At 36.0% G+C, this 22183-nt stretch overlaps 1 protein-coding gene across 1 annotated transcript; it reads right to left on the bottom strand.

The window, feature by feature from the left end:
* Nucleotides 1-582: 582 nt before the first annotated feature.
* Nucleotides 583-21263, bottom strand: LOC116163062 (furin-like protease 2). Its single transcript, XM_031476902.1, has 11 exons — nucleotides 21109-21263; nucleotides 13155-13314; nucleotides 4715-5018; nucleotides 3465-4628; nucleotides 3222-3409; nucleotides 2842-2998; nucleotides 2516-2787; nucleotides 2223-2467; nucleotides 1931-2168; nucleotides 1546-1718; nucleotides 583-1438 (listed from the first exon to the last, which is right to left on the bottom strand). The coding sequence occupies exons 1-11, from the start codon at nucleotides 21214-21216 to the stop codon at nucleotides 1271-1273; spliced, it is 3177 nt and encodes a 1058-aa protein (XP_031332762.1). The 5' UTR covers nucleotides 21217-21263; the 3' UTR covers nucleotides 583-1270.
* Nucleotides 21264-22183: the final 920 nt, after the last annotated feature.

Raw genomic sequence — 22183 nt, forward strand, 5'->3', positions numbered from 1 at the left:
ACATATATATCGATTTCTAGGCATTCAGAACTTCACTACTTCTTCAGTTGGGAATATGACTATGAAAAAGAAACAATCAGATCGAACTTTTTGTTATCTACAGATAGGATATACATACCCATTGACTTATGGTTTTTCAGACAATAGAAGAAAAATTTATCCACAACACATCTAGTGATTGGACTGCCAACATCATAAACATCTGGGTATCCAAAACTTACTCTGTAATCCATTTTCTTCTATTCTTGCAAGAGGACACGCAGCCATGCAATAATAAAGCAAAAGCACTTAGTATTATAGCAGTATTAAAACAAAATTTGGCGTTAAAAACAAAATAAAGTAGCTACTTCTGTGAGTCTGCTTTATTTAGTTAAATCTATAAAGAACACAACTTACAAGCAATATAATTAAAAATGTCATCATGCAAAAAAGTATACAACTACAAATAGACTGAGTATAGGTTATAGATTACCCAAGCAAGTAAAATAATTTAGTGCAACTAGTTACACAAAAGTTTTGTTTGCTTGATTAAAATGTCTGGCTTGATTACCTATATAAAGTATTATCAGCTATAATGTTTACTTACGTCATTTTTGGCTATTTAAATACCGGATACCTATACAAAGTCTATTTATTGTAAAAATTACTACAATTAAATAATATTGCCAAACCTGTCAAATAGGTACACTGGAGAAATTAGTGGTAAAAAGAATTATCAAAAAGGAAGAGACACAAATTTTCAAAATTCGTGCTGGAGGAACTATAACAAATGTCTAGATTAATACATTAAAAATCATGCAACATGCACATCACAATTACACTGCAAAACAGAGTGGAACCAAAGATAGGTACTTAAGGTAAAATATATTCGGGTTAATTATCACTGGGTTTACAAATGGTAAGTTCCATAAATAACATCGAAACAATTATCTATTGAATATATACAAAGTATACATTTAAAAATAACTATATTTATGAAATGAAATATCAAGAGCACTTAAGTTTCGTGTCTTAAAATTTAATTTATACATTGAGCTGTCTTCATTGATAGTAACAATGAAATATATATTAAATACACTGAATTTGGTACAAATGGTAATCATTTCGTTTCATTAAAAAATCACATAATATATACAATATTTAAAATACGATATCCAGGGCGCACATACCCTTTAGTTAATATTTCAATTTGTTCCTTTTCTCTAATAAAAACACAGACACAAGCAATGAAGACAGTGAATGGCGTTTACACATGGTAGTCCGTGTACGGTTAGCACTCTGTCTGGTCTCGTTTCGAAGTTATCAGCTGACCCTCGGAACAATCAGAATCACTGGAGTCATCTTCATTCACAGCCACCACGTTATAATTACATGTCACTTTAGGCTTCTTTATAGATACCCTGCTGTAACCACGTTGAGAATTTTGTACACTATTTCTCTAAAATCAGAAAATCCCAGATTAGCCACAACAATTAAATTTCAAATAAACAAAAATATGTGTAATCAATAGAGGATACAATACATAAATTTAAAAAAAATACATACCTGAAGAATAATAAATATTGTAACAAACAAAACAATGATGCAAAGACAGGCAATGATCGCCAAACCAGTAACAAAATTAAATGGATTTATAAGTTGAACAGTTGGAACAGGTTGCGTTTGTACAAGATAGGCTTCAACATTAATTCTTCGTTTATCTGCTTGGTTTCTACATTCTGAAAAGAAAATTAGTCAGCAAAATACACATTTGTTTTTGGATGTGTCGTTAGAGATAATAGGATTGGACATATCAATTGTAGAGGTTTAAACCAAAATTATGTCTTCAATCTGTAGGTATATTTTAACACAAAAACTCATACTATATTAACTAAATGGGACTAAACCGAAAATAGTAATTAAAAAAAGATCATTATTTCGCTGTACCTACCTACACAATTTCTACACGAGTAATGGCACTTTTGACAACCATACTCTGTCTTATAAAACCCATCTGGGCAATCAGGCCGACATTCCCCACCTGCCAGTTGCCACCCACGTGGACATGAGACACACGAATTATGACCAGGACCACTGCATGTTTCACAGCTAATATAACAACGGGAACATATGCCTCTATCGCTGTAGTATCCTGATGCACAGGTAGCTTGGCATTGGCCCCCTTGTAGCTATAACAAAATCGTGTCAGTAACATAGATTTCTTTATTGAAGTACGGTCTTACTTGTAATCCAGATATGCATTTGGTGCAGTTTGTTTTTGAAGAGCAGTTTAGACAAGTATGAGTGCAAGGCTCACAAGAATGTAAAAATTTGTCATGGAAAGAGCCTTTCTCGCATTCGCCCACGCATCTTGTACTCTGTAATATTAAAGGACTAGCGCATGAAAGACAGGCGTGTTCAGTAGGCCCATCACACGTCTCGCATGTTGAGTGACATTGCTTGCAAATGCCACCATCCATGTATTGATCTGACAACAAAAATTAGTGAGGGGCATTTTGTATAGAAGTGGTTTTACCTGTATCACAGCGTTCACTACCAAGAGCTGCACAGCGACCCTTGCTATTAATCTGCCAATCATCCAGGCAGGAAATGCATGCGGTTTTATTGCATTCTGAACAGCCTGGATGGCACTCGATACATTCCTGTTGATACGTATCTGCGTAATGATGAGCTGGACAGTCTCTCGTGCAACGACCGTCATGCCAATATCGGCCAGCACTACAAGTTATACATTGTGTACTATTAGAACCGGTGCAAGTTTCACATGATTCATGACAAGGGGCACATCTACAAATACAATTAAAACAGTTAAATAAGATTTAGCATGTTCTTTTAACTTGCATGTAGTCTTCAGTTTCGTACGTATGAGAAGGGCATGAAGCTAAACATTGGCTTTGGTGTAGAAGAAGATGACGATCGCAACTTGTGCAATGGTCGGGCCGATCTTGACAGCTGGCACAGTTTGGTTGACATGGGGTACATGTTTTTTCTGCAAAATCTGAAAAACGCGCGTGTCATAAGGAAACACGTCATTGTGATCGAAAACTAAATGGTTACTAATCGTCCAGATATTTAATTAAACACTGTCTGTGGTTTTAACATTTACTGATCTGCTTATTCCTATTTTGTTATTGCGGACTATTGTATAAATAAGCATAGACAATTAAATCAGATAAACTGGACAGATAATGCAGAAAAAATTACGTTCTCTTATAACTCACTTTCATAATATCCTTCAGGACATTGTTGCATACACATATCCAAATCGATAACACGAACATGACCTGGTGAACAAGATAGGCAATGCGATTGACTAGCATCTGTGCAGGTATCACAACTTTCATGGCAAGGTTTACACAAACCTTGGGAATCTGCAAAACTCCTTGGAGGGCAGTTACTTACGCACATTCTGAAAATGATTGATTACTAAAATATCCAATAAGACAATATGTATAAGTACGTACTTGTCCAATCTTTTATTTCTACAAGCTATACATTTATCAGCACCTTTTCCGTAACAACCCTGATCATCGCATTCAGGATCACAGTTTTCCTTAGTTTCTTCATCTAAGTCAATTCTATTATCATTATCCCTAATTTTTGTTTTCTTGCCATCCATTGAACTAATAACTTCTTCCTGATCCGATCCCGAAAATGTGTAAATATTAGGGAAATTATTGAAGCCCCTAAAGAGGTCAGAATTGAAGTAGTCACTGACCGTCACAGGAGTCTCTTGCGTAATTGCATCGGAGTGTGTAGGAAATGTGAAAGTGTTTAACGGAGATTTCCACGATGTAGATGGAGAGCTTGGGGATCGCAATCTGATGGGATTTACGGAAGTTCCATAAAATATTAACTGCCATTTTTTAAGAACTCCCGGTTGATTGACATGCCTATTACCCGCATTAACTATTTGAAGAGTCCAACGCCCTTCGGCTTTTTCTCCCCAAAAATGTACGCTTAAAAACGGCCAATCATCAAAATTCGAATTGACAACATCTCTGGGTCTTTCAAATAACAATGTGGACGTCGTTCCCATAGGAGAAGTTAATAAAATACGGAGATTTCCACGTGGGAAAAATCTTAGAGAGATTTTACATTGTACATGCTCGAGAAAGTGTACTTCATTTAATGTTCCACTGCACCCGTTTACATCCATTTGAGTATTTAGTGAATATCCGTAAGTTGCATCTATAGGCCTATCTTCGATTATTTCTTGAGATTTGCATATATGCTGCGGTGGTACGGTTGTCCATTTTTCTGCTAAACTAACTAATGCGGCCGCGTCCATTAATCCATAACCAAACTTGTGACTAACTCTTCTTTTTACTCCCGTTGTTATCCAACCGGCTTCCTTTTCCAATGGCGCAGATCTAGATGTTAGCACTACAAGATATTGCATATCTCTCCACGTCAGACTAGGATTAGCTTCTAACGCAAGAGCACAAATGCCTGCGGCCAAAGGGGCAGACGCAGATGTTCCGGTATGTTCGACGGTACAAATATGATCAGGACGCAAACGTGCATCCATGTCCACAGTTGCTACACTTTTGTCATGACCCGGAGTTCCTGAACTGTAGGTGGTTGCTAAGGTTGATGAACACTCTTCCAAGTACCATGGTTTATAACTGAAATAAATTTCATTTTTAGGCAGTACTGTTAAATTAAAAATCTGATCTATTAACAGTCAAGTCAGGAAACAGAAAGAACATACCCTCCTTGTGTAGCACTGGAAATGCTTAATGTAAAGATACTGTTGGTATAACCATCACAGTTACAAGAATCAGTATGTCTGCCACCATTGCCGGAAGCCCACACAAATATCGAACCTTTTCCTTTTCTTCCGCTAGTGACACCGTAAATAAACGCTCGTCTTGCTAATGGTCCAGGGCCATCTACAGTTTTTCCATCATCTTCGGGACCCCATGATGCAGAATATATGTCAATGTGATCTGGATTTAAACCTAATGCTCGCGCTTCAACGGCATCATTAACTACTCCATCTAACATTCGAACTCCTGTAATAAAATTAAGTATATATATGAACATTACTAATCTCGAATCTTTTGTAAATTGCAGATTTGTTATTATACTCGGATACATACATTTTTATTCTGTGAAATCTAACAATTTTTTAACAGAATCACGTAGTGTGAGTTGTCCCTATGCTTTATCATCATAAGATAACTATGAGACGTCTAAACAGGGTTTTTAAGATAAAAGGCTAGTCATCTCAAATAATCTGTATAGACTCGACTTAACTTTGCGCCAACACATACAGTGGCCGATTTTGTCGATTAAGACCAATCCTAACATTTATTAAATTTTAGATATACCTAATTAGTTATGATGGTACACAGTAGAAGTCAGCGACGGACCTATAGTGGGGCAAGGGGGGCAAGCTGCCCCTCCAATACTTAACTAGTTGGCAATTTTGACAAGAGTTGGTAATTTTTATTACCAGTTGGTGAATGCCGCGAAAGTAGGTAAATCGTAAATGTAATAAATCGACTATTGAAGCAATGAGGAATTGCGGCAAAATCTATAAAAAAAGGACTCTTTAATAGGAAAGTCACTTCCTTCTTCATCAACACAAGGTTGGTATTTTGGGTAACGCTTTTAATTAGTATTAGAGACCGTATACTGATATCCTACATTTTCTACATGATTTATTAGATTTGAAAATACCACTTAATACTTAATAGATACTTCCCGTTTGAGTTGGAAATTTTTACAGTTGAGTTGGCAAAAAGTCATGTCGGCCCCCCCAATTTTTTTGTCTAGGTCCGTCCCTGGTAGAAGTGAGTCGAAATCATGATATAGGTACAACGAGGTAAGTTTAAACGTAGCAAGTTCTCTCGTTCTCATTGAACACGTTTACATCTGAAACCTTATTGAATCAAACCTTCCCGAGTTACTAATACTTCGAGCTTGGCAGAGAAATATTCGTTGATGAAAACGGGAAAAAGACTCTCAGGTCTCTCAGTTCAGACAATGCGGGGACATCCCGGCTTCATTTTTTATTTCTGATCTACAAAGTTTAACTGCATCTAACGCGAAAGTGAACGACAAGTATGACAACGGCCTGTGACAGGTGACGCAAGTTAAAAATTACATTCTCCTGTAATACTGCCAATTCGTTGTCATCTGATTGGTTCCAGGAGCTGATTGGTCGGGCTTATTACGTCACAGAGCCCGCCACAATCATATCGTTTTGAATAATCCCTGAAAACCGCACCATGTCCATTATTTTTTTGCTAATCAGCCTCTATTTTTACATAAACTTTTACTGTCCAAAAAAATGTTTTATGGTTTCAGGTACACGCTTTAAGTTAGAACTGCGGAATTCAACTATACTGTTAACCCTCATTGCAGTCAACGAAGTTATATAACTACTGGAGCAGCGACACGAAAATGCTGTAAAAATTGAAGAAGAATTTCTCGCAAATATATAATATGTAGTCTTTGAACACTGTCGCCGCTCGGAAAGTACAATAAGTTCGCAGTAGAACTAAAACCTCTACACAGAGAAAGCAAACTGTCAGCATAAAGAATGGCTCTGTGCAAGGTTCAATTCTGTTCCTGAAGGATCTTGGTTCAATAATGAGCTTGAAGAAAAAAGAATAATGCCCTGAGACGTCAGAAAATCCTCATCGAATCCAGCTTTGCTCGGAAACGGTTATTGGGGCCATGTTATAACTGTGAAGGTGGATAAACTAAAATGTTATTGTGATGTAACTGCTTTGGATGAACCCTAGGAGGACGATTGTCGAAGTTAATCAAGTGTATGGCTAACACAAGGACATAGTAACAAAGAAAACAGAACGATTTAATGTGAAGCGTGCCCCCCCCCAAGGACACATTTGAGTGGAAACCCGGCTTTGGTGTAAAGAAAACAAGAAGGATTTCATCTCCCCCATCTTGTTACCAAAAAGTCAACCACTTGTCACAGCTCTAATTCACAACTTCTATCTGTATCATTGACACGGTGGAGTCAACTTCATTCGTGGAAAAATATTTCGAATTTCTATAATAATAATGATGAATAATGATATACAGGGTGTTACACGACCGTTCGAAAAAAAAAATCGGGTTGTAGAGGGCATCAAAACAAGCACTTTTTCCAAATAAACCGAGGGTCCAACGTGTTTCGTTTGGGAGCCACCCCCCAAAGAGTGTTGAAATCTGCATTTCTTCTTTAATTTTTTTCTCAGCAACCATAAGAGTTACAAAGTCGGGTGGCATGTCTTTGAATAGGTTTTTGGGTATGCTCTTTCCGATTTTGCAATTTTTTTTTCAAAATTCCTACCCCTAAAGGGCGCACCCCTAAACTAGGGTGCAAAAAAATTCTGATTTCGACGAAATTTGGTATCTGGGGTTTTTTAACATGAAAATCACGAATCTGAAATTAGTTTTTGAAAATTCGAAAAAAAAAGTTCCACTGCAATTCTTGGCGGGACAACGAAAATAGAGATAATTCCACGAAATTTGTTGTGTACATACTAAACGAGTTAAGGAACAAAACTGTCGAACAGTTTTTTAAAATAACTTTTCAAACAAAAGTTATACTCATTTGAATGTTGGTCCTTCGGGTCGCGAAGTGTCCCAAGCCTACTAGTAAGCCATAATTTCGCATGTGTTGGTTGACAATGTCGCAAAAACAAAAGATTAACGGTTTGAGTCGATATTTTGTTATTTGGAATTAATTCGGTCATTAAATGATTAAAAAATTCGATGTATCGATTAAAACACCTACCAAGGTATCTTAAAGCGCTGATTTGTCCTTAAAAGGAGCGTGTTCTTTTGGAAGTTATTTTTCAACCTAAGATTATGAAAATTTTTGATCATAGTGAAAAAGTATCATAGCATACGGAAAGTGATTTGACTTTTTCCCCTACCTTATTTAGATAATAAATAATCGATCAGCGCTTTAAGATACCTTGGTAGGTGTTTTAATCGATACATCGAATTTTTTAATCATTTAATGACCGAATTAATTCCAAATAACAAAATATCGACTCAAACCGTTAATCTTTTGTTTTTGCGACATTGTCAACCAACACATGCGAAATTATGGCTTACTAGTAGGCTTGGGACACTTCGCGACCCGAAGGACCAACATTCATTCAAATGAGTATAACTTTTGTTTGAAAAGTTATTTTAAAAAACTGTTCGACAGTTTTGTTCCTTAACTCGTTTAGTATGTACACAACAAATTTCGTAGAATTATCTCTATTTTCGTTGTCCCGCCAAGAATTGCAGTGGAACTTTTTTTTTCGAATTTTCAAAAACTAATTTCAGATTCGTGATTTTCATGTTAAAAAAAACCCAGATACCAAATTTCGTCGAAATCAGAATTTTTTTTTGCACCCTAGTTTAGGGGTGCGCCCTTTAGGGGTAGGAATTTTGAAAAAAAAATTGCAAAATCGGAAAGAGCATACCCAAAAACCTTTCAAAGACATGCCACCCGACTTTGTAACTCTTATGGTTGCTGAGAAAAAAATTAAAGAAGAAATGCAGATTTCAACACTCTTTGGGGGGTGGCTCCCAAATGAAACACGTTGGACCCTCGGTTTATTTGGAAAAAGTGCTTGTTTTGATGCCCTCTACAACCCGATTTTTTTTTCGAACGGTCGTGTAACACCCTGTATATAATGATGCAATGTAATTTCCCTATGTTCGATTATTAAAAAAAACGCATCAATCTATTGAGTAGTTCAAGTGAGTAGTAGATAAAATTGACAGCTGTTTAGGCATTGAGTTAGAAAACTAATCTAACTCTATGTGTTTAGGAGAGTTCAGAATTTCAATGATGTATTGAATAGATCAAATTACTAAAATACCAGATGCACATAATCTACAAATAATTGAAGGTTGGTTCACAATGAATTGTGTGACTCAGTGACACTGTGGGTGGGAGCTTGTGTAGCAGAGGAATATGTCGAGCAATCGAATTACCAACCACATTAATTCTATGGAAGCAATCTACAAAGAAAAAAATAGAAGTGGCAGACTTACTTTCCGTTAGGCAACCTGACAATTCTCAACCAGCACCATCCTCAAAACCATTTAGGTCCGGTTGTATAATGTCAGTTTAAACTTCACTGAATAGTTGAATTGTGGGTTAAAGGATTTGATTGGCTAATATTTCACAAGTTGGCCAATCGTATTTCTGAAATCCGTCAGTTAAAACAACCTGAAGTTTAACCTGACATTGTACAACTGGGCCTTAATGTTAATACCGCCAGTGTTATAAATTTTCTTCAAAATGTAATCGGAAATTTGTAAACTGCTGTAACTACGGTATCTGTACAAATTTATAATAAAGGTTAGGTTAGATTTATTAAATAAAGTTTCGCCAGATGGCAATTCCATGTGGTACAGTAAAAGAGGCGAATTCATTATAAATACTATCGAATACGATATATCAAAAATTCTTAGTGCTGTGTTTGTGATAATTAATAGTTCTGTTTCAAAACGTTATCAGTGTTCCGTTACAAATATTGTTTATTCATTTAATAAACATTGTTAATCTGGCAATGGACATACCTCCTTGCAGTACTGTTTTGTGGGATCAATTAGGCATACCAACCCATGACTAAAAATTCCTCCAAAAATCGTGAAAAAATGAAAAAGTTATTAAAAATAAGGCTGTAATGAAAGGGCTGCTACAGACGGACCTTTAAGTGCGCGTTTATGTACGTGCATACAAAAACGCCGAAAGCGCATATAAAAACGTGAATGTGTATGCACAAAAACGGGTAATCATTTTGTATGACGATGAGCGTCGACGACAGAAAGTTTGTGAGTGCATACAAAAAGTTTCAACGTGTGGATGCAAATTGTGCGTCGGACATCAGTAGCGTCGTAGATGATCAGATAAGCTGCAGTGTTTTTATTCGTTATACATATTAATTTCAATTTACTTGAATGTCCTTCGCGTGTTATAATTGTCTGAGATTGTAGAACACTGTCCCGTGAATGCCTGCGGGAATTTATTGAATTATTTTGTTCATTTTTGTTTGGAGCACAGAAGTGCACGCCACTGCTACCAATACCAAATCAACTAATTCATTTGAAATCACTCAAAATACTGCGAAATAGTGAGTACGTCTGGAGGCAGTGGTATAGTGTACGTTTTTGTATGCACGTACATCAACGCGTACAAAAAAGACCGTCTGTTGGGGCCTAAACTCATTCCAGTATTAAAATCTTCCCTAGAAGAACGACATTCTATATGTGAAAAATAGAAAAATGTATCCTAAAGTTGCTATAACATGGATTCACATGGCTTTCTTTAAAAAAAAATCTTACCGAGTGCAGCTATTTATCATTAAAACTAAAAACCTTTGCTGTTCATAATCACGCAAGTTGCGCGTTTTGCTGGTGCGAATGGGAACCGCGCACACCTCAGACTGATGGGTTTTTTTTAAATCGAACATAGGGAAATTACATTGCATACAAGATCGTATGTTTCCATTAAAAAAAACTCACTGTGTATACCGCTTTATAGCAAACAGGAACAAAATTACGTTTGGAAATAAAAGGCGATATCAACTCGTGTATTTTCAATAAAAGATGTGTAATTTGAGATAAATGTGTGCGGGAATTTTGGCCAGGTAGACGAGGTTGAACATTAGAGTAAGCACATAGAAAAAGGTGGTTATTCCGCGTATTGGCGAAAATTTACATTAAATTTTACATTAAAATGGAAGTTAGCCTAATTTATAGCAAGGAAGCAAGGTTATCCATTTACAAGTGTTAAAATTTACGCGAGGAAACATTTTCGCATTGACGACGTGTTCTTAACATAGAAATGATATTGAGTGCCCTGAATTTAAAAAAAACTCGTGATAAACAAAGATATTCCTTCGTTCGCATCGGCAACGGCCAGATAAAAGCTGTTTATCAAATGAATTAAAATTATATAATGTTGAATAATAAATTTATTATAGGTTCCTTATAGGCTATCGATTTCGACGCGCGTCATCAAATCAATAGCCTATAAGGAACTAACAATAAATTTGTGAGTTAACATTACACAATTTTAATTCATACGTAACATCACTCACACATCATAAAACTGTTTCTCAAAGTTGCGTAAAACATTTGTGCAGTACTTTTTGTGGTAAATAACTTTTTGTACACAAAATCCCTGGGCTGGAAACATAAAGACAATTAGTTGGTGCATTTACTCATCTCGTATAAAGCTTAATTAATTGTAATAATGTAATGTCAACACAGCGGACTTTCGCGTTTTATTTCACGAAATTGGAAATGGTTTGTTGGAGTGGACGGACATTTTTACTTTGCATTCACCACAAGTCAACGATACCATTGCAGTGGTCTACTCCCATATTTTAGCATTGGAAATGCTTATGTTTTGTTTTGTATGGGTATGAATTTACCAGGTTTGCCGAGTAGAAAAAAAGACAATGGTGTCGGGTCTAGTGTTGATTGTACCGTACTCGACTGCAATCGGTAGATTCAGGAAAAGTCGCGGATACTGTCGATACGGTACTTACTTAAGAGTCTTCTGTACCCACTGCACGCAATGTAAATTTCCATAAGAGCGCCCGCCATAAAAAGTCAAGTTGTTTTTCAAAAAAAAATTTTTTTAACTATTTTATAAATTTGGACCTTTATCTACAAAACGTTCGAACTATTTTTTTAAAAAAGTGTATAGCAACTGAATTCCGATTGTTTAAAGATTAGATGTTTTGCACCGATTATTGCGCTAATCTGTTTTATTTTTTTATTTTTGATCAAGACGATTTATGGAAAAAGTAAACCGACAGTTTTCTAGATAAGTTACTTCTAAACAATCTCTCAAAAAATCAAATCATATTTGTTGTAAATAAAGTCTGTATCCTGGCGGACGGTAAATCAACAATTTGAGTGTAGCAAGTGGTGCCGTGCCAATGCACAGTGTCGGCAGGAACTAACTAAGGACCAAGGCAGGAGTTGACAAAGCAAGAATATCATCTTGTCTCTTGCAACTATAATCATCGATGCACTATAATGTAAAAAAAGTTGCGCTGAGGTAAAGAAGACTCTTAACAGTGCGCAGGGGTTTCGAATTGAAAATTCTCGCACATCGCCCGCGATAGTATTACAAGCATGTTACGCCGTTTATTATTCAGAAAGTTTACGTTTCCGACACGAGCGAGCTTGCGAGCGAGTGGAGCAAGATTATTCCGTGTGAAGGGTTATTTATGACTTTATAGGTTATACGGTTATCATTTCCAATGTCTCCGATGATGTCAAGGATTGCGAAATCTGTGAATTTTTTTAAAGTTAACACGGTATTCCCTATGGGTTGGAAACCTAGCATTTGCCCATATATGTTTATAAGTACCTAGGTACACAACAGGATACAGAACACGATTGCCTTGTTTATATATTTACCGGGCCATGAAAACAACTGTATTTAAGTTTCTGTCTAAAAATAGCGTTTAGATAAATTTAGGTAGCATAATGATCATGTTACTTGGAGAGAAGCACTTCCGAAAAGAACTGGATTGGAGTTCATATTTCATTTCACAAATTCAGAGAACACTGAAAGATGAGATGCTACTACTATTGCTCGCAGCTTCATAAATAAAGAAGGTATGGCATATTTTATAGACACACAGTTCCTTTAAAGTTCATAAACAAAATGAAAACTTTAGATGTGGTTTCCTATTTCCATACAAAACGAACTAAAATTTATATCTAGACTGCATAATAATTCTGATTCATAAGTAAAACAAAGCAAATGTGTTACAGTGAAGTTTCAAAACAAGTTCGTATTCAAACTTTGTTCTTATAAACATTATTCTTTGCAGCATTATCAAATTCGCGTCCCTTTTAAAAACTTGCGCACCTCCATAATTTATATTAAAAAATAGAATTGTATCTCTTTGGAGAAATAAAAATTTTTACATCGTACTAGCAAGCATTACGCCACATTTTCAAGAGATAATTGCACCTTTGGGACTACTTTGATAAAATTAATTCGGATATGCCTACCTTACATTCTACCTTGTTAGTTTTTATACGTTTATGTCTTTACTCTCAACTTCTTTTAATAACTGAGACTTGCTTAGGGGAAAATATCAAATTTAGGGCACACTATCAAGTATCTGCGAAAAAAATTAAGCAAAAATGCGTACCTCCGATACTCGCGTTATAGGCAACTCCAATTCCACAAAATTGGTTATAAGCAACAGCGGCAACCTCTCCAGCACACCGGGTTCCATGCTTATTATCTCCATTATCCTGCGGCGTAGGATCATTATCATTTCCATTAATATCGCTGCTCGCTTGAGGATCCTGTAATGATAATATAAACCTCAAAACTACAGTTAAAACAATAATTGGTCAAAACCAGCTTTTTCGTTAATACGCACTGTTCGTGCCATGAAAAGAAATTAATGCTAAAATCCCAATTTCCTTTTACAAGGTAGAATAATGGATAAAACGGATACACGGTAAGATAATTATATTTATGCGTTACAGAAAAGCATTCGCACCTCTGTTTTATACACAATTATATAAGTAGGTAATTAGGTACCAAACTGAAGGAGCATTAAATCCTGGAGCAATCAAGTTTCTCTTGAAACTTTCTGAATATAATTCTGAACATAATACCTTAAATTCGTAATCCGTCGTTCTCAAAACGAGATTTGTGGCGATCTCATTTATTACACATTTTTAACCATCACCAACACCTTACACCTATTCTCGTTAACAAAAGCGATATGTCAACGGAAACGATTGAGTAAAGTACGTACCCTTGTGAACTTTAAGACGCGTATAGATGCTCTGTAGTCTGTACTAATCTTTTACAAGACTGGGGTGTAAAACATACCAATATTTCTCTAAGTTTTACGATTAATTCTTAAGTTCTTTTCTTCCTGTCCTCCGGGCAGTTGAAGTCTAGATAAAAGTGATATATACTGTCTCTATTTCACAAGCCTAGGAGTAGGAATACTGAAATTAGTTCCGGTTTGTCGACAAATGAGTTAATGCATCGAACGCAGTCTTTTCTCCACGATTGTACCGGTTGTTCAAATAAAAATAGCAGGCGATTATATACCAGAAAGTATCTAATCTGGATTGCCGGGGTTACTGCAAACGTCCACCAAACTCACAGATTCTTTCGATTTATCCATTTATTTATCTGTTTATCTATTTATCTATTTATCTATTCCAACGCGAAAGAAATCAAAGATTAAGCCTTGTTTCGTCCCCATGGAATACGTGTTTTTTCTTTACCCTACATTCAAATGGACCATAATTTACAATAAAAGTCTCAATCATAACGCTGTACGAGGGAAGTTCAAGATCCATATCGATTCGATCACTCGGAGCGCGTCGATATTAATTACTGTGGGTATTTCGACAATTACTCAAGTGATGTATTTCTTTTGTCTTTCGTTTATTGCATCCATCCCGTAATTATATGATTGTGTTAGATTATTTGCCAAATGCATTCTACTAGAGGTTCTGATTCTACAGATGCATTCGGTGAATGCCAGTGCAGCATGGGTATTGTCATTTACAGACACTTTATTACAAAATACAGAATGCTCTTGTATAATTATGCTAATCATACTTAATTAAGTGCACAGGAATACGGCAAGATTGCATTGTGTGTTTCTACGTACCTACTTAAATATGTTTGTTTTCCAATTTACAGTGTCGCTGTTGTTAGACAAGTGGCCCATTGTTCGTAACACTTGTTTTCATCCCAACCCTCATTGCATTTCTTTTGCACTTTGCAGGTCAAAATGTGACTGTTTATTTACAGGGCGGTTCATCTGGGAGCTGGTTGTCTACGTTAGGCCAAGGTTGTTACACATATTGCACTTGGCATTAGGACTAATATTTGGCCACGACATGCTTAATTGTTTTGTTGTAATGTGATAATTAATGTTACGCTCCTAATATTTATTTGGACCGGGTGATTATGATTATTAATTGATATTTGGCCGGCTGACTTGTTTCGAATATGTAAATTGTGCTATATTTGGCTTCCTTATTTAATCTCGACTTGACGTTGCAGGTAAAAGTGGCAAAGTCCCACCTGCCATACGCAGAGATATCATTGTGTCCAAGATAAGGATGTTTATCATGGAGATCTCGAGATTCCCATTACCTCCGAAGATATACCAGAAAAACCGAAATTTGCCGCTTTCGTTATTATTTTTTTAAAATTTATTTGAACAGATACTAACAAATTAAAACACTTTCTCATTGGCACATGCCACTTTTTGAGCGTTGAGAGATACTGTGTTGAGTAGCCATTTTGGTTTTGGTTTCCACAATATGGTCCACCCACGCACAACGCCAGGAGTGCGAAACGGCCAATCAGTGTAAGTATCCTGTACCTCGTGCTTGGGCTGTTTGAGCCCACCGCATTGGAAGACTCCTGCTCATTGAGTTAGAAAACTAATGGAGGGAACATAATGGTAGATGGGGTAAGAATTTTTGTAGACGGAAGTTGCCACAGATAGAGGCCACTCGCGTGGATAGGTTCCCGTGAAGGTACATTTTGACCGACATTATTTGACATATGAAAACGCGGGTCCTGTCACTGTCAGTTTTCCACCACATTCAAATTTTATTAAATTTGCCATTTTAAAGTATACCTAATAATTTCGGATCGGTTTGTGCTCTGGTTTATATAAATAACTAACTGCCGCATAGTGTTTTTATCACACGCAATTTTGTGAATTGAGAATGATTAGCTGCGTATCATTCAAAATTTCTCATAAAGGGAAGGAACAGGGCATTTCCTTTCATCGGTAAGACATGTCATTTATCATGTTGTAGGCGAGGTTGTAGGTACCTAGTTTATGTTTCTTAGTTTTCCAAACGAACCGGTACTTCGAGCAAAATGGTTACCTAACATTTGTAAATATAATCTCAAGAACAGCTCTCGAAATTTGCTTTTGTGCTCACAACGCTTCATTGACTGTGATTTCGACCAAAGGTTGCACCGGAAAATGTTCATCAAATATGCAGTAGGTACTATCAAAACTTGTTTTTGCAGCTAAACGTGTGAGTTTATAATATGGATATCAGGTGTAAGTTTTTTTACGAGTGCGGATACATTTTGAGACCAATAAACAATAAATTATTATTGACTCTCGCTGCCGTTGTAATGAACCTGAGACCAACCAGTCAATTGTAGAGCTATTGATCAACACAGTGAATTTAATGGGAGTTGTCAAGTTGTAGTGGCTATAGTAAACTGGCCTTAATTATGGAACACATCGATGTGTATTTAGATTTGTAATCAATGATTATATTAAATCTGCATACTTTCCCATGCTTGTCTATTTTGTTTACTTTACCACGAGCATGTGTTTTACTCCTTCTATACGATTTTTTTGTTATTATTCCTATTAGTGGAAAGAAAATTATACCTCTACGCCACTGAAGTGAGACGCTAATGATAACGGAAGTGGTGTGGTACTTTAATCACAGCTAGAGGCCACTTTTGGTTCCCGTGGTCTACGTCTGGCCAAGCATTTGATTCCCTCCATTAGTTTTCTAACTCAATGCTCCTGCTGCCCTCATTCATTGTGACTTGTGGGTTTCTACACGGGAGGAGGTCTTTTACCTAGATATACAGGATGTCTGTATGAAGGAGAGCCACGGTCATTGAGTTGGAAAACTAATGGAGGGAATCAAATGCTTGGCCAGACGTAGACCACGGGAACCAAAAGTGGCCTCTAGCTGTGATTAAAGTACCACGCCACTTCCGTTATCATTAGCGTCTCACTTCAGTGGCGTAGAGATATAATTTTCTTTCCACTAATAGGAATAATAACAAAAAAAATGTATAGAAGGAGTAAAATACACGCTCGTGGTAGTAAACAAAATAGACAAGGATGGGAAAGTATGCAGATTTAATATAATCATTGATTACAAATCTAAATATACATCGATGTGTTCCAGTAGTATAATTAAGGCCAGTTTACTATAACCACTACAACTTGACAACTCCCATTAAATTCACTGTGTTGATCAATAGCTACAATTGACTGGTTGGTCTCAGGTTCATTACAACGGCAGAGATTCAATAAAAATTTATTGTTTATTGGTCTCAAAATGTATCCGCACTCGTAAAAAAACTTACACCTGATATCCATATTATAAACTCACACGTTTAGCTGCAAAAACAAGTACCTATAGTACCTACTGCATATTTGATGAACATTTTCCGCCTTTCCGGTGCAACCTTTGGTCGAAATCACAGTCAATGAAGCGTTGTGAGCACAAAAGCAAATTTCGAGAGCTGTTCTTGTTCTTATTTACAAATGTTAGGTAACCATTTTGCTCGAAGTAGTGGTTCGTTTGGAAAACTAAGAAACATAAACTGGGTACCTACAACCTCGCCTACACCATGATAAATGACATGCGGCAGTTAGTTATTTATATAAACCAGAGCACAAACCGATCCGAAATTATTAGGTACTATAAAATTGCAAATTTAATAAAATTTGAATTTGGTGGAAAACTGACAGTGACAGGACCCGCGTTTTCATATGTCAAATAATGTCGGCCAAAATGTACCTTCACGGGAACCTATCCACGCGAGTGGCCTCTATCTGTGGCAACTTCCGTCTACAAAAATTCTTACCCTCTCTACCATTATATTCCCTCCATTAGTTTTCTATCTCAATGGCCACGGTACTTTATTGCGCATGAGGGTTACGTATTCCAGGCCGCGGCGGGCACCACAAGAAGTTACGTTTTCAGTGTGAGTACTTCCGGGAGAAAGAGGGCCCGTCATTGCCAGCTGGCGTGATAAGACTCTTGCAGTTCCACGCATGCGGGTAGGGATTGCTCAGGGAGATACGTAGCCGGGTGACACAATGGGGTTCTGTTCTAGTAGACTGTATTAGTGTGACGTCAAATTTGAGCGGGAAATTCGATTTGCAGGACTTGGCTGTTTTACTGTCGAAGATTGACCCGTATCGCCCATGCATTAATCACTTTTAAATAGGTCCTCTTTACGGGCTTATACTGACCTTATGCGCATTATATAAGCATATCGACCCTCTTATATCGAAACAGTGATTACTTAACTTTAAAACAGAGCAATAAGCGTTAAATAAAATCCATTAATTGCCTTATAATTAAAAATTAAAAATATGTCTACTATATTTACACTTTACGGTTGGCAGTACGGAATTATCATAACCTATCTTATTCCGTATGCATTATATGTTTACATTTTCTAATGTACTTAAACATAAAATAATAACACCTAGGACTATTGAAAACTACCTACTTAAAACAAATTTTAAAAAACACACTTTAAAGGCAAGTAAACGACCAAGTTTAGCAAGTGGGAAAATGTAAACACAAAAACAGATAATTCCATACTACGAGTACCAACCGTAAAATGTAAATATGGTAGACATATCTAATTTTTAATTATAACGCATTTAATGGATTTTATTGCTCTGTTTTAAACATAAGTAAACAGTGTTTCGATATATAGGAACCGATGTGCTTATTTAATTCACATAAGGTCAATATAATCCCATAAAGAACACCTATTTAAAAGTTATCCTTAATGGATAATGCGATAGGGGTCAATATTTCCGACAGTAAAACAGCCAAGTTCTGCAATTCGAATTTCGCGGGTTATTATGACGTAACCACTAATATACTCAACGCAGCTTCTAAGTGTAGCATGTTTGTTGCTGAGTAACAGGATTAGAGTACGTACACGTACACGATACACTCACACAGTTGTACGTTAACGTGCAAGACATAGGTGCTCCTTGTATTTCTTGTAGTGGTCCAGGCCGAGATCAGCCATGGAGATCAGGCACTGTTACAGGCATCGACGATCTTGACAATTTGAGATGAGTGAGATTAATGGTTATGACTGTTTGATTCAATAATTACATCGCTCTGCCCCTCATATATGAAAGAATTGATTGATGTTAAGTATATGATGACTTCGATGCATATAAAGAGATGTCACCTTTCTGTAAGTGTACTGTCTTTGCCTGCGAAAATATTGACGTGTAAAATGTTAGTTATCGTGTATTTAGGACCATCGTCTACATTCGTTAGGCCAAAGAATAGAATATGCAGTTTTGGTAATCAGAATTTTCCATTCGTATTAAGCTTATCGAACGCCCAATTGAGAACATATTCGTTTTGTTTGAAAAAGCAATTGCTCTACATCTCCTTTAGAGAAATTAATTACAGCTTCTACTTTTAATTGGGAATTGGGACTTTTTACTCAATTTGGATTTCCGACTTTAAATTAGTAATATAGACATATAGGTACAGGTTATAGCTAAAGCTTTCGCAACTTTAATTTAAAAAAACTTTTTACAAAAATGCGTGTATTATTAGTACCTATACCTATTACGTACTAACATTGAAAAATAATTGCGGGAATTTTTGTTTCAAAATTGTGTAAATTAAATGAACAAGACTATGTATATAAATATAGATGTTCCAACATAAATATAGAATGAGCTTAAAATTATGTACCTAAGCTAATTATAATAGTCTTACCTTTGAATATAATAATTTTATATTCAAAGGTCTTACCAATTTTGACAAAGATCACATTTCACAACTTTAAAAGTTTTATAGCTTTTAATTATGCTTAAAAGAAAATTTCTTGGAAGAAAATCAATTACCTACAAGCTATAAAACGAGAACTTATTGCATAGCTGCGTTAATGTGCGTCAGTAGTTTAAATGGGACGAGGAATCATATTTTCGTTACCTTTGTGATAAATTACATATATAGAGAAAGAAAGAGTTCATAGTAGAGCAAAATTATTACATATCATTTTATACTCTTTAAAACTTCATAGCTTTTGCACATGATATGTCTTTATCGTCATTCTCTTCTAAAAAGTATTTGATTAGACGTAATATTTGAAAGGTAATAAATTTTGCTCACGATAGCTTCAATCACAATTCCCATTTATTGTTTTATGTTACCAAACAAAACTGAATAGACATTGTATGAAAATGCGAATATAACTTTTTATGTCTTACTAACACATAGCACATTTTATATCTGTGATACACGGGCATAAAGTAGCACTTTGTGCCCTAGAGCATTAAGTACCACTACAGTAACTTATTTACACTTAATGACAAAACAAACAAATATTTGCAGGTCATTGAAAATTAGAAACGTCAAGATTGGCCTTATTTCGAATAGTTTCTGGAACTCGTCCCTTATTCATGTTGAATTGAATTATTTAAAATTAAGTTTGACGTTTGAATGGTTTCAATCACATTAACAAATTCGAACCATCAACCACGCATACTTGAACAAACATAATGAATAATTGTTTTGTAAACGAATATTTACTTTGACGAAAAAACTATTTGTAAGACATAAAATTTTGTATGTACCAAAGGCATAAACTGATGTTTATTTTCTCGTCTAATTGCTAGGCAACAGATGTTCATTACCTAAACAACCCGAATTACTCGGTAAAATACAAACCTCTTGTGTAATTATAAGTGACAATAAATTGAATTTTGGTTCGGTCGTTAAATATTGGCCTAATTCAGCAAAGCTGTACTTCCTAGCTTTCGTGGCTGGCTGAGAAATTTATGTTGAAGTTAGGTGGCGCCCTGAAGACTATTAAGAACGCAGAGTAAGTAGGTATCTGTAGCAACCTTCAAGTTTGGATTGAGTCCCGTGAACCACTGATGATTGTTTTTAAAACCTCGCCCTCACCCTAAATAAGAGCGTATCTCCCTCCGCTATTATGTCAATAGGGCTAGCTGGCCGGTTAGAGGCGTGTGTTCCGCACAAGGCATAGTTATAGCGGCCTTCTTTTTCCTCAGCGTCCGCGTTATAATATACTACGAGTATATAAACCTATACACATCATAATGTGGTTCAAAGCTCCTTGTTTCAAATAAGTACATTTTAGACGGTACGATTTCATTCAACAATCACGGGCCACGGCATGGCCTAGACGGTATACCTAACAAAATATACCCTCAGATCGTAATTGTATCCAGGAAAGAATAATTATGGAATGCACGAACAGTCCACATATAATCGAAATTACCTTTTAAAATTGACTCACAAAATGTAACAAATACTTACATAATTCTGGGCGAGATCAGGATGATTTGTTTGTATCCCGTCATCAAGAATCGAAACCACGACTCCTTTACCCGTATAGCCTTTCGCCCAAACAGATCCAACATTCATATCCAAGCCATCTTTAGCGCCGCCATTCTGTAAAAAAATAATAATCGTGAATTAGGGAAACAATAATTACATATCTACATAATAGAGCACGATACAATGTCGCCAAATTGTGTACAGTTTAAGACTGAAACAATTTACTCTTCGTCTCACCACAGAATATTTTGCCCAAAATTTTATACTTTTTAATCCCCGGAATAAAATATTTTGAGGGCCCTCTCACCTAATCTGTGTGTAGTAGGTACGTAGCGATCGTATTCTAATTAATTGAGCTGAATGAATGAATTATTTGAAAATGTCAACTTCGTTCAATATTCAGTGCTTCGCAAGAAGAAGAACGAAAAATGTGCTAAAAAAGTAATGAACCCATAGAGAGCGTCTAAAAAAGCGACAGACAGCATTGGATTTGATCGATTTTCAATAGACTTTACATGTGGCATATAGGTCAGTTATCGTGTTCACGGACAGACGGACACCATCGACTCCCCTATAAAATTTGCATCGCGTTGCTCTGCCGCTTAATAATGAGAAATTTCGTTGCACCATGTAGAGAATTTTTTTCAATTAATTAAGAGAATTACTATACGTTTCAATCTATTTAACTTAAAATAACAAGAACCAAATGTGCTATACATTTAAAGCAACGAATATTATTTGAAATATTACTTATGCCTTATATAACAGATATTCCAAATGGTTGGATGTATTTTTGAGACGAATAGTTCGATGTTTATCACTATGCTTTGAAGAAATACCTACATTAGTAGGTACGTTGGAAAAATTAACGTTGCAATAACAGTGAGTAAATTTATCAGAAAACAAAGGTTCGCGCTTGCTGATAATCATTAATTACAGTTGAACAACGTACAGAATCTGTCTGCATAGAATATAGTAAATTAAAATCAACTACTTGCCCATGCAAATTTCTGAAAGGAAGATTGATTGGAGACTTAATGAAATAAAGCGAAAC

Source organism: Photinus pyralis, unplaced genomic scaffold, assembly GCF_008802855.1.
Source record: "Photinus pyralis isolate 1611_PpyrPB1 unplaced genomic scaffold, Ppyr1.3 Ppyr1.4_LG2, whole genome shotgun sequence".
Classification (NCBI taxonomy): Eukaryota; Metazoa; Arthropoda; class Insecta; order Coleoptera; family Lampyridae; genus Photinus; species Photinus pyralis.